Here is a 13,681-nt window from a genome sequence, read left to right on the forward strand (position 1 = left end):
AAAGTTACAGTGTTGGTACAGTTTTTGATGGACTTGAGTGATGGGTCTGTGTAGAAGAGAGAAGTAATTACCCCTCTTGGGCCTGCCCTTCGACTCGCTCTTGTGCTGCTGGTCTTATAAATCAGTCCTACGTCCTCGATTGCTGCTGTCCACTGGGCTTTCCATGTTCCAAGCTTAGGTCTCGAGCCAGATGAGCACTGAGTGTGTTTAGTTGGAGGAAAGTGTGATTACAAGTGCTTACTAAGTGCTGAAGAATGTCATTGTGAAAATAAAAACTTGCACACGACAGACATTCTTGCATATTATTTGGGCTGTAAGTTTGCTTCAGAGTGCAATTGGTCATCAAAATAAAGCTACAGGAGCTTAAATTTACAGTGGTGTGATGCTGAAATGTTTACCCATCTAGTTCAACTTTCTCTAACCTTCAGAATTGGTTTTCTGAAATTGCGCAGTTATTCATAATTCAGTCAACTTGTTGGTCATAGCCCTAGCGAGTTCCTGTCTCCAGCCTCAATTTGACAAAGGTTTTATTTAGTTAGTAATCTTTGTATCTGTATTTGTTTATTGTTAACTATTTCTGCTACTTTATTGTAAATTATTTCTGCTACTTTCTGGTGTGCAGAGCGCTCCCCCCATCGGCCAATCTTGCAGGCTGGCTTGCCAGCAAATCGCACAGCAGTGGTAGGCAGCGATGTGGAGTTTGAGTGCAAGGTGTTCAGTGATCCTCAGCCTCATATTCAGTGGCTCAAACATATAGAAGTTAATGGGAGTCGTGTTGGACCTGATGGTTTACCTTACGTCCGCGTCCTCAAGGTAGGAGCTGTCTGTTTTTATTTTTTACAGTTTTAGTGATGCTTCTTGCAAACAGATTTTTGCATGGAATGATTTTATAATTTTCATTTATTGCTATATGCAAATCCTTCTTGTTTGTTGTCCAGAACTACCTGTTAAGAGGATTTAATTTCTTTTCCAAACCTCTCACAAACCCACTGTGCATTGTCTGCTGTTTTTACTTTGCTGTCCTGCACATGACTTGTTTTTATATCTAGCATTCAGGGGTGAATAGCTCGGACGCTCAGGTGCTCACCCTCTACAATGTGACTGAGGAGGAGCGTGGAGAGTATATTTGTAAAGTGTCCAATTATATAGGAGAGGCCAATCAGTCAGCCTGGCTGACTGTCATCAGATATGACCCTTCAGGTAACCACCACGCAGCAGTACCAGGACGACACAAAGGAAGCGTTTCTAGGACCACCTGGAAAAACTAGTCTTACAACCGGAGACAACCTCAGCTGTTTCTCTCCTCCCTCTGTTTCACCCTTCCTCTCTCCTCAGAGCTCCTGACTGTAAATGACGCTATGGAAAATTCCCAGCAGAACAGTTGAAAGTGTTTAGTCTCAGGTTTATGTTGGACCCACTCTCATTCCTGCCCCAAGCCTTTGCCTTGCCCTCCTAAAAAGGGCCTCTCTTGCCATCTTCTATTACTCTTGCTTCCATGCCCATCAAAACCCTCTCTGCACTCAAACTTACCGTACTTTCCTTTCTTTTGCCCCATATCTTTTTCTATTTTTTTTTTAACATTTACTTGTTTTCCTGTTTATGTAGAGTAGCTTATGTTTGACTGTTGAGTGTGCCCTGTTCTGCTGTGGAGTTTTCCATGCCCATCTCTTGCATGTAGAGATGAAACTGAGGTATTTTATGTGGTGATGGTGTGACCCAATGTCAAGGTCAACAAGACAGACTCAACCCGACCATGTTTTTCCACTAACAAGATACTGAAGGGCTCTTCTGACAGAGTCCTCTGTAGGAACTTTTGGTGTTTTACTTTTTGGGCAGATGGTGTTGGACTGAGGAGAACACTTCTCTTTCAGAATTCTTTGCTCATGGTCCCATTTCCCTCTTGGACCTTGTTTGGTCTACTTCCTTTATTTTCTAGACTGCTGGCCTTAACACCACGGACAAGGAAATGGAAGTTCTTCAACTGAGAAATGTGTCTTTTGATGACGCTGGGGAGTATACCTGCTTGGCGGGCAATTCTATCGGGTTCTCTCATCACTCTGCATGGTTGACCGTTTTGGAAGGTATCAGTGGTTCTGTCTCTTACATTTTCAAAATTTCCCTTTTTCCGTCCCAAGCCTGGCTGTCTTCATTTACCAGAAAAGTGTATTTTACTGCATTTTCTGGAGATAAATGTGAAAAGAAGCCAGGGCACATTACAAGTACTAAAACTCTCCCCTGTCTCTGAGCTCAGCATGACTTCAGCTCCATCTTAATTCTCAAGATGGGGTAGAGAAGGAGGCATGCTCTGCTGTTTCTACAATTAAATCAGCAAATGCCAAACAGCCCAAAAGCTATCTGGAGCTTAAAACAAAACTAAAAAAATCATAATGTTTTCATCCAGGCAGCTTAAATTTATTTAAGCGTTGTTTGGCATCACTGATCAGATTTCACTTGTCTCTCCTTTTCTGCTCTTTAATGGGTGTTTGCATTTAAAGTGTATAAGGCTGATTTTTCTTTGACAAGACTGTAAATGACATCTATTGCTATGTCATTTCCTGCTAACACAGTGGCTGGCTTTGATAATTGGCTCACTGCAGTGGATGTCTCATTTCTCAGGATACTGGAATGGACATTCCTTCAATTATCAAGCTGCTTGTCGATCAGCCTTTTCACACAGGTGTAACCCACTTGCGTTGCCCGTTTTGTATTTAGTGGTTTGCGCTTCAGGTTGTATACATGGTTTGAGAGGCAACGTGGAGTCCTTTCAGCACAAGTAGTTTAAGATACAATGTCATTTGCAAAAAGCAGTTCTTTTCAATTACAGTAGTCCCTCGTTTATCGCAGGGGATCCATACCCTGAAGACTCGTCATAAGTGGAAAAACCTCAAAGTAGGAATAGTAGTACAAGTATTAAATAGTGGTATATTTTATTATTTATAAAGATATATATTAAGGCGTTTTAAACCCTTCCCACACTCTTGCAATATTCTAAACAATGTTTCTAAACTCTAAACGCTCTAACAGAGCACAGAATGTCATGATTTCAGCTCCCTGCCTCCTTTGCCACCTGCAAGTGCTCTTGGCCACGCCCACTTCTCTGCACCTGAACATCTGATCAGCTGTTTAACTCTGACAGGAAGTTTATGCTGCAGTAGTATGGGCTGCACAAAGCTGCAGGAGGTAGCTTTTTCTGCAGTTCTGGACTGCACAAATGTGCAGCAGGTGCTAAATAATTTGAAAAAATTAATTTTAAATAAAAATGTCATGCTGATCGTGTGGCTCATCCATCAATCAGCCAATTGTCTGTCATGTCCAATCTTATTTTGAAAAACTGCGATGGAGCAAATCCGTGATAAACGAACCGTGAAGTATCGAGGGACTACTGTATTTTCTGTTACGCCCCCACTAGGAAGAAGTAAACATTTCGCGCCGCTCAACTCTCCGCCGCGACTGTAAATAGTATAATTTGTCTATGAAATTGTTATAAGTACACAGCTGCATAACATTGTATCCTTATTAACATTAAAGAAAACAAAAAAGAAATATAGATCAACTTACAACAAATAATAACTTTATTGACATCGTTTTTTAGTCTGTAACAGAAAAGGCTTAAAGTACATCAATTTGCCTTAAATAAAAAAAATCTATCCTTATTTAAACATTTTTGACCATTCAATACTGGAAAATAAAATGAAATATAATCAATAAATAATAATAAATTCAAATTGATCAGCAACATTTTAACTCAGGAGAGTTGTATAAAACATTTTGATCAACAAAATAAATGGTCTACGCCACACATTGCGATTGGTCAGAACTTGGTAGGCGTGTAAATACTGAAAAGTGGCTGCGGTACACTGCTCTCATTTCCTCCAAGTACTCGGCCGCGGCAGTTAGAAAATATCACCATCTTTACAACTCTTCCAGCAAAACCTTTAAAGATAATCAAATAAAATTTATAAAGAGAGTGAAAGAGCTTGTGGAAGAAGATTGAACAAGTTTTTTTCTTTTTTTTTCATGGAATAGACGGTGGCAGTGACTCCATGGCTGTGCTGTCGGTGGGAGTGTGCCTAGGCTGGGAACCGTCGGAACACCGTTGGTCGGAAACGATCTCTTCACGTCAAATAAAAAAAGTTATTTTCTTCAGTTACTGACAGAAATACCTATCTTAATTGAACTAAAAGATATAAATGGCAGAAATGCCAGATAATCTTCCTCCAACTAAAATTAGACATACACTTTCCAATCGTGCTGTCCATTTCTGTTTCTGTGTGGCATGTGCTGCAGTGAGAGCGCTTACGAAGACTTTCCCGAAGTATAAATCGTCCCTGAAAAGTCTCACGACCACGTCAGTGAGAGCCGATGTCTTCAATATTAACTATTAGTATCTGAGTTCTGACTCCTGTGCACAAGGTTGCCTCTCAAACTAAAATGTATTCCAAACCAAATATTTTTTTTCTGAATTGTTGCACCTCTTCAACTGGTTTAAATAAATGTTGGTGTTTTCACTGAGTGGGAGGAAAAAAACATCTCAATTGGAACTTTTTTTTTCTTCACGTAAAAATGATATTGCAAACAAAACTCTAAATTACTTTATGAAAAGTGATGTGTCATCAGATATCGCATGGGTCGAGACAAGCTATAAAATTGTAGCACTGAGCACATGCCATTTTTGACATGCTGCTTCGGCCCTATCAGTACACATGAAATGTTACTTGAGCAGTACAGTTGTGTGATGTATTGATAGTCTGTTTAAAAGCCAGATCCTTGGCACATAAAACTTTAAATACAAAAATAGTGTTTTTCTGTTCTACAGATCAAAGCTCTGGCTTATAGATATTAGTGTGTGTGACTGAGTGTGATGGGTGGTATTGGTTTTGTGTTGCTGAGAGTTTGTTTGTGTACTTGGGTGTGTATATGTACTTATTTTATGATTGCTTACCCTACCTCAACCTGCCCCCTCATTTAGCTGCCACCCCTTACCCGCCAGCCAGCGCCACCTACTTGGAGGTGGTCATCTACTGTGTGGGCTTCTTTATCATCGCCACCATGGTTGCCATTGCCATAATGGTCAAGATGCGCTCCTCCTCAAAGAAGGGTGACTTCAACAGTCAGCTGGCTGTCCACAAGCTGGCCAAAAGCATCCCGCTGCGCAGACAGGTAACAGAAAGTAGATAGGGGGTTTGGCATTTTTATACTTTCCCACCTTTTCTTCTATATTTTTTAATTCTGGTCAATCAAAAGCTTTGTCTAAACAAATTCTTGCTTGATTTGTGCACATTTCAACAACAGACTTGTTGGCGTTGTTGTTGTGTGGGGGAAATGCATTTGTATAGTTTTCAGGTTTAATAAATACTGATGGTCTTTGACTTTTGGGTAAGTACTTGAGGAGTGCTAACCCCAAACTACAAAATGTTGTGAATTTCAGGAAGTACAGTAACCGTATTACATTTTTATTTGGTGGGCTTCAAGCTAACTAAACTTCTGCTACTGGTGTCTGTTCCACTTTGAGAAGAGTAATGTTCCTGTTTCTTACCTCAGGTTTCAGTGGACTCCAGCTCTTCCATCCACTCAGGAGTGATGCTGGTCCGTCCTTCCCGCCTTTCCTCCAGTGGAACTCCGATGCTGTCTGGAGTATCTGAGTATGAACTACCTCAGGATCCTCGATGGGAGCTTCCCAGGGACAAGTATGTTCAAAGAAACTTAATGTAACAATTTAAAACTTTTTCATAGTGACTTGTATTAGCCTGTGTTTTGCTTTGGAAATCCATTTTACAAAAGACAGACTTGTATACAGTCTTCCAAAAGACAACCAGTACTGCCTGCTTAAAAATAACTACAGGTTATACAATGATTGTATTACTTTTGTTGTCAGTCTTTTCCAGCTCAAGGTAACTAGTGGGGAAGCATAGACTATAGGCTTTTGTCACATCTACATAGTTGAGACTGCTTTGGTAGCACTTTGGTAACAGCTTCTGTTTTAAATGTGCTCTATAAATAAAGTTGACTTGACTTGAAGTGCTAGCGATAGCTCTATGGCTGCTTCAAAATGTATCACTTGATGCAAACTGGGATCTTTAAATCTTAAATATCTGTATAAATATAAGCCCCTTTCAAATAGCCCTTCAGGCAGCAACTACCGGTAAATATATTTGTCATATTTGAACATTTTTGATGTTTTGACATTGGAGTTTGGATTTTGTAACATTTTGCAACCCAAAGTTTTGACTGATGGCATCATGTCAACATCCACACACAGCAGCAACAGGTCAATTAGGCTTCTGAACAGCTGTTCAGGAAAATTGAGACAAGTGTTATTACGTTAACAAATAATGTAGCTATTCAAACTTTGCTCATTTATATATTTCTTGTCCGAAAAGGGATAGACAAGGGATTGAAATGTTTACCATACTGATTGAGGAAACAACTGAACAAATTTGCAGATTTTGAGTTGCTCCACTGTTCTCTCCTCCTGCTCACAGACTTGTTCTAGGAAAGCCACTGGGAGAAGGCTGCTTTGGTCAGGTGGTGATGGGGGAGGCAATAGGTCTGGACAAAGAAAAGCCAAATCGCGTGACCAAGGTCGCAGTGAAAATGTTGAAACGTAAGTAAATTATTTCAGTAAACAAGTAATACAGTAGCTCCATGTCCAGGTTTTAAGGACAATAAAAGCTTTGAACTGGGATGAACAATTTCCTCTGCTGGATTCCTGCCATTGTGCAAATGGGAGAGTGGAGTAAAAATTTATGAGAACCCTTGACATTCCATATAAAACAGTGTTCATTAAACTGCTTAGAGGAGCGACGATGGCATGCAAGTAGCATTTATTGTCTGTACTTGAAGTGCTTGTCCCCAGGGTGCATAGTGCAAACACCAGCCTGTTTTTAAACAGCTGCAGTGTTGCTGTTTATATTTTGCAATCGTAATTGTGAAGTCATGGTTTGGTTTTTTCAGCAGCAGTGTGTGGACTAATTACTTTATTTTCTTTCCTTACAGCTGATGCCACAGAGAAAGACCTGTCAGACTTGATTTCAGAAATGGAGATGATGAAGATCATTGGGAAGCACAAGAACATCATTAATCTGCTGGGAGCCTGCACACAGGATGGTAGGATAAGACGAGTAGGGGCCTGATACAGACCGTTCAGTTCGACACAGACCAGCACACACATTCACTGTCAGTCCCCTAGACAAGAGGGCTGCTGTGAGCCTCACTCTGGAGGATGTGTAGGAAAGCATGCATAAATGATTCTGACACCAGTTTCGGAGCTCACAGCTTGAATCAACAGCTGCTACCCTTCCTCTCCAAACATTAAACTTAAAAAAAATGAGGAAAGCTAACTTCTGACTGTACAGTGTACATAGCTGCAACAAAGTCTTTAGTCCTACTTTGACTGTCTGCACAACTGTGAATTTGTTTTTTAAGTATTTATTTTAGCATCCGTCTGTAAGTGCTGTTTTTTCTTATACCTGCCTGTAGCTTTGCTATGTAAAACTTATTAATTGAATGTGTTTGTGAACGTTGCTTGATCCTTCACATTAACAAGCTGTTTCTAACCATCCCAAATTCATTTATAAATGTTTTCATGTGACCAGATGACTTTTATACCTTCCTGAAATGGAGTATATATCTCATTTGCAGCTTGATTTGCAAAATACTTTACCATTCTAAAAATTTTAAAAAAGCAAGTAAATATTGCAGTGACCAGTCACAAATACATTTTTAGTAGAGCTTTCATAAATTAGACACAAATTTGTGACTATGGTCCTCTAAAAAAACAAGTACACCCTATAGGGGGAGGATCCGTCTTATTGGGCAAATAAAGTGATGTAGTAATGTAACTATGGCTGGGAAATAAGTCCAGTCAAAAGCTGGTTGTCAAACTGATCCAGTTCCAAACAAAACAGCTTTTATTATGAGCTAAAAGCAGGTTTTCTATGGTTTTGTGCTTGTCATCTCTAGTATTTTTCTCATATCTGTAGTCTCTTTATTAACCCTCGTTACAACTGCACGAAACAAACTTTTCTCTGTTTTAATTCTTTCTATTTGCTTTTAACACATTCTAGGTCCCCTGTATGTCATAGTTGAATATGCATCCAAGGGCAACCTGAGGGAGTACCTACGAGCCCGGCGTCCCCCAGGCATGGAGTACTGTTACAACCCAGACCAGGTTCCTGTGGAGAACATGCACATCAAAGACCTGGTGTCCTGTGCTTACCAAGTTGCTCGAGGCATGGAGTATTTGGCTTCCAAAAAGGTAACTACATAATACAGCCAACAGGCAAAAATCTGATAAGTTTACATTTAGACTGAGTCATAGATCAGGCCAGCCCTTTTGCCTTAAACCCCTTTTCTGAGTCCAAAAATAGTTTTCTTTCATACAAAAGACTTCTTCAGTCTGAAGAAGACTGAAGAAAGACTTTTTCCGTCTGAAGAAAGACTTCTTCAGTTTATAGAAGACTGAAGAAATACTTCTTTGTAATACTTCTTCAGTCTGAAGAAGACTGAAGAAAGACTTCTTTGTAATACTTCTTCAGTCTGAAGAAGACTGAAGAAAGACTTCTTCACTGAAGAAAGACTTCTTCAGTCTGAAGAAGACTGAATAAAGATTTCTTCAGTCTGAAGAAGACTGAAGAAAAGACTTCTTCAGTCTAGGGGTTGAACGACTACATCATTTTTAAACTCGACATGAACATAATAAAACTTGAGTAGAACTCGAGTACTTGATGACGTCATAGAATCTGAAGATGCAAAAACAAGTAAATAAAATCTCAAAAAAGGTCATTATTTACCAAAAAACACCAACAAAACATTGGGAGCTTATATTATGCTCCTACCATTTATTACACTGCAAATAAGTCACAGGAAAAACAAAACTATTAGTTTTTATTATTAAGCTGCAAAAGTGAAAGAAACGTGCGGCACGTAAAAAATGAAACTAAAAACAGTGGGACGGTCGACCACCCCGCACCACCGCCAGCTGTGCTGCGCATTAGGTTTAGTTTTAGAGATTCATGTCTTTATAGGTTTATAGATTAATATTTTTGCTTTTTGTTTGTGAAACAAGGTCAGAGGAAGCTGGTTCTGGTTCGGTCAACTGGACCCGGTGTTACACCATATTCTGTGACCTGCAACAGTGCATGCAACACTGCTCCCTACTGTCACAAAATATGGTGTAACACCAGTTCTCAACGAGCTCCAACCAGTCAGGAAGTTGATTCATTTTCTGTTTCCTTACGTAGTTGAACCAGAAGATTCATCTTTGGTGAGATATTTCCAGACTATTGATGCATTTCTATCTGTTGCCAAGACTGGGCCTGCTCCGCTCCATCTATCTGCTTGGAGGAATCTATTTTGTAACCCACGCCCAGTGCGGATCACGTGACATGTGACGCAATGACGTAATGGCAACGTAATGACGTCACCACAAATACTCAACGTGAAATTTAAAAACTCGATAGATGTCCTAGGAATCGATGTGTTGATTACTCGAGTAGTCTGTTAAAGCCCTACTTCAGTCTATAGAAGACTGAAGAAAGACTTCTTCAATCTGAAGAAGATTTAAGAAGTCTGACTGAAGAAGAAAGACTTCAGTCTGAAGTAGACTGAAAGTCTTTCTTCAGTCTGAATAAATTCAATTCAGTTCAGTTTATTTATATAGTGCCAAATCACAACAAAGTTGTCTCAGGGCACTTTACAGAAACATTCACATAAAAGACAATTAGTAAAGTTCTCTATCTAAGGAATCCAGCAGACAAGTTGAATAAAGACTTCAGTCTGAAGAAGACTGAAGAAGAAAGATTTCTTTAGTCTGAAGAAGACTGAAAAAGTATTTCTTAGTCTGAAGAAAGACTTCTTCAGTCTATGGAAGAAAGAAAGAAAGATTTCTTTAGTCTGAAGAAGATTGAAAAAGTATTTCTTGAGTCTGAAGAAAGACTTCAGTCCAAAGACTGAAGAAAATACTCCTTCAGAAGACTGAAGAAGAAAGACTTCTTTAGTCTGAAGAAGACTGAAGAAGTCTTTCGGATGAAAGACGAAACGTTTCTACAATTTTTATTTTTATTTTTTTGAACCCATCCAGAAGACCTGACTGAACTTTTTGGGATTTTTCTACCTGGACTATTGAGCGTGCATCAGGATACCCTTTTCTGAGTGTTTGGGTTCAGTCTTCATAATGTGCTTGTTTTGTTTTAGTGCATCCACAGAGACCTGGCTGCTCGTAATGTTTTGGTAACTGAGGACAATGTGATGAAAATAGCTGACTTTGGCCTGGCAAGAGATATCCACCACATTGACTACTATAAGAAGACCACAAATGTGAGTATTCTCAAAGCTTGTGCTTTGGTTAAAAAATGAAAAGAAAAGAAAAATTGTAAATGCTAGTTTTATGGAGAACGTACCTCAAAGTAACGACAAACATTTTTCTCACAGGGTCGTTTACCAGTCAAGTGGATGGCTCCTGAGGCTCTGTTTGACCGGATCTACACACACCAAAGTGATGTGTGAGTATCTTGTCGCTTGATACATTTATTCTTAAAGTGTAGAGGGAAAAAAAGATATAATCAAGACACCGGTCTCTTGTCTTCAGCTGGTCATTTGGGGTTTTGCTTTGGGAGATTTTCACTCTGGGGGGCTCTCCGTACCCGGGTGTACCAGTGGAGGAGTTGTTCAAGCTGCTAAAGGAGGGTCACCGAATGGACAAGCCTTCAACGTGCACGAACGAGCTGTAAGGAAACCCTGTACTCGCCTGCAGACTGAACATTTTACTATTAATATTTACATCATATTTGTATCTGGTTTTATTAAGGTCATGTAGATAATAGTGCTCAGTCAATATTACAGATTTGAGTAATTTTAGATTTAAATTATATATATATATATATATATATATATATATATATATATAATTTTTTTTTTAAGAGTAAACATTAAGTTATAAACATTTGTTCAGCGTGTGAAACCTCACTTTTGGCTTGGTCACAAACTGTGCCTCGTCGTCAGTCCAAACAGTTGGCATCAATATTTATTTTACCCATGCTGTTGTATATCAGACAAATCCCAGGTGCTTAGCAACACAATAATGTTTCCTGACGGTGTTCGGGTGATCAGTGAAATAAAATGCTCTGCAGCATTAAGTGGTACAGCTGGTACATATTGTTCAGTTTAGTTTCTCGCCTATCTTTTAAAACTGAGCCTTTGCTTTTTGGCCACTCCATAGCAGAATTAAGGATGTAAATAACAAGAGATATCATGATTGATATTTTCTGTAGGAAATAATTCATGAGGACTTGTTTTTTTTAACCTTTATGAACTCTGCAGGTATATGATGATGAGGGACTGCTGGCATGCTGTTCCCTCTCAGAGACCCACTTTCAAGCAGCTGGTAGAAGACCTGGATCGATGTCTCGCCATGATATCCAACCAGGTCAGTCTCCCTCGTCACAGTCAATAGGGAAGCAGCAAGTCTTACAGGACAGTGTTGATTTCTTATCTTTTTTTGTTTGTTTCCATGTCCTCTTACAGGAATATTTGGAGCTCTCTGTGCCCTTGGACCAATATTCTCCAAGCTACCCTGAAACCCGGAGCTCTACCTGCTCTTCTGGCGAAGACTCCGTTTTCTCCCACGATGCTGGAGCAGAGGAGCCCTGCCTGCCAAAGTTGCCCCCTCACTCCAATGGGGCAGCCATTAAAAAACGTTGAAACCTCATTTTCATTCAGACATTTCTTTTGCTCCCTGTCTCAAGGGGTTGGACTTTTCCCCACATTCCCAGAGATGAAGCTAACGAACACTTATCCTCTGAGAGGCGAGCTCAGAGACACTGCTGAGCTTGTCGGATCGTATGGACTGCTATTGCAGCTGTTTCCCAGTTCTTGGTGGCACTGATGTTTTGCGGGGCACTTTGTATTAACGAGTGACGCTTTGTTGCAGTGTCTGTGGGGGAAAAAGGGTACTCTTACTTCACTTTGGGCATTCCAGTTTTTGGTCAGGAGAATCAAAGAGACGGACAAAGTTTGGGTCAGCTTTTGTTCTCCAAGGTCATTTCATTCTTTCTGGAAAACATAAATGTTACTTTTTTTAAATTGGGGGCCAAATCCATAGAAAATGCTACGACATGCCACACCACGGTCCATTACACCATTAATTTGTAAATACAGTTAAAAAATTAAGAATATGAAATATATATTTACACTATACATACTCTTATTTTTATTACCATAATTGTTTTATTGTCTTTTGTACAAGGATAATATTGTTTGATCTATTTTCTAGTCTAATCCATAGGGACAGTTGTTACACAAGGGTATTTTTTAAAGAAATGCTGTGGATTATTTGGCCAGTTCTTTTCCTGCAGTTTTTCAGCTTTGATGACTGAATTTACTGAATGAATAATGGAAAAATGTAGATTGGATATTTTTATTTGTAAAATCATTTCATTACACAACTTGTTTGGAGGTTTATTTTGAGCAGAAGATGAATTTATAAAAATGTTTCCATCTGTGTACAAGTGTTTACTTGAATGCAACATATGCATGTGGAAATTTGTAGTTTCTGTCAAGATTGGTCACAGCTGTAAATATGATTAGTTGGATACCAAGCTTGCTTCAGTTAACATCATGCACCTTTGCTGTGCATGACCTTCATGTGATGAACTTTACTGTAAATGCTTCACCGGGAGTTGCATTTGCTGCTGTCTAACATCTGATGATGCAGAACACGTGTCACCATAAAAAGGGTTACTTTAAATAAAACGTTATTGATAAACAAGCTGAGCTTTTAGAGTGTGAACTTAGCTCCATAAACCAGTTTATAAATATTGAGTTTTTTTTGTTTGTTTTGTAAAATATGTTTATAGAGATGAAGTGATTGCCACTTCGATTTCCCATCATTTTAACATGGGTTGCTTGGGTCTGATTTGATATGATGATGTGCTGCTGACGTCAAATGTAATGTTGGCAAGTACAAAGAGCCACAGCCGGCAGTAAACGCATAATTTATGACTGTGTGAATGGCTTGGCAAGTGCTGGTCCTACACTCCCATCAGCTGCACCAACCTTGATGCCATCCTCTGGCTTCCTGCCATTGGCTGATGCATCACCTGGATTGCAGTCTCCATGCAACAGGCTAAAATCAGCAACTCTCCTCACACTTGACCCTTTCTAAAAGCCGGCCCTTAAAGCTTGGGTCATTGCAATCACAACTAAGTAGATGATGAATTACAGCAAATTACCTGTATGCATTTGGTAATACAACTCCCAATTCTGAGAAAAATGGCATCTGAAAAAGAGTTGTGTAAAATATAAGCTTTTAGTAATTTTAAAAAAAAATCTCAAACATGCTGTATTTTATCACATGTAAAAAAAAAAAAAAAATCTTATTTCATGGCAGCAAAACATTAATTTTGAAGAGGGGCAACAAAAGGCTAAAAACTGGTACAAGTAAGAAACGGCTGTAGGAGCATTTTGTAACTGATAGGTTATTTGGTAACAGGTAAGTAAGAGGAGTATAAAAAAAATTTGCAGGTTGAATCAGAAGTTAACATGGGCAGAGGTTCTACCTGTCAGAAAAACTGCCTAAAATAGTGGAACAATTTCAGAATAACAAAAAATGAGAATACGTCGACTATTTCACAATCAGCAAAAGATTTTAGGATTGAAAAATTGATTTTAAGAATCAGGGAAA

At 39.2% G+C, this 13,681-nt stretch overlaps 1 protein-coding gene across 1 annotated transcript in view; it reads left to right on the plus strand.

Moving 5' to 3' along the window:
- The window catches only part of fgfr1a (fibroblast growth factor receptor 1a), a 34,420-nt gene extending 21,654 nt beyond the window's left edge, over window positions 1-12,766 (plus strand). The window contains exons 6-17 of the mRNA XM_037681171.1: window positions 623-813; window positions 1,050-1,200; window positions 4,970-5,160; window positions 5,542-5,687; window positions 6,483-6,604; window positions 6,997-7,107; window positions 8,067-8,257; window positions 10,195-10,317; window positions 10,432-10,502; window positions 10,589-10,726; window positions 11,320-11,425; window positions 11,524-12,766. Coding sequence (XP_037537099.1) covers window positions 623-813; window positions 1,050-1,200; window positions 4,970-5,160; window positions 5,542-5,687; window positions 6,483-6,604; window positions 6,997-7,107; window positions 8,067-8,257; window positions 10,195-10,317; window positions 10,432-10,502; window positions 10,589-10,726; window positions 11,320-11,425; window positions 11,524-11,700 — 1,718 coding nt within the window. The 3' untranslated portion in view covers window positions 11,701-12,766. The remainder of the gene's footprint in view (window positions 1-622; window positions 814-1,049; window positions 1,201-4,969; window positions 5,161-5,541; window positions 5,688-6,482; window positions 6,605-6,996; window positions 7,108-8,066; window positions 8,258-10,194; window positions 10,318-10,431; window positions 10,503-10,588; window positions 10,727-11,319; window positions 11,426-11,523) is intronic.
- The last annotated feature ends 915 nt before the right edge of the window (window positions 12,767-13,681 follow it).

The sequence above is a fragment of the Nematolebias whitei genome, chromosome 8 (assembly GCF_014905685.2).
Source record: "Nematolebias whitei isolate Nwh7 chromosome 8, NemWhi1, whole genome shotgun sequence".
NCBI classification, from domain to species: Eukaryota; Metazoa; Chordata; class Actinopteri; order Cyprinodontiformes; family Rivulidae; genus Nematolebias; species Nematolebias whitei.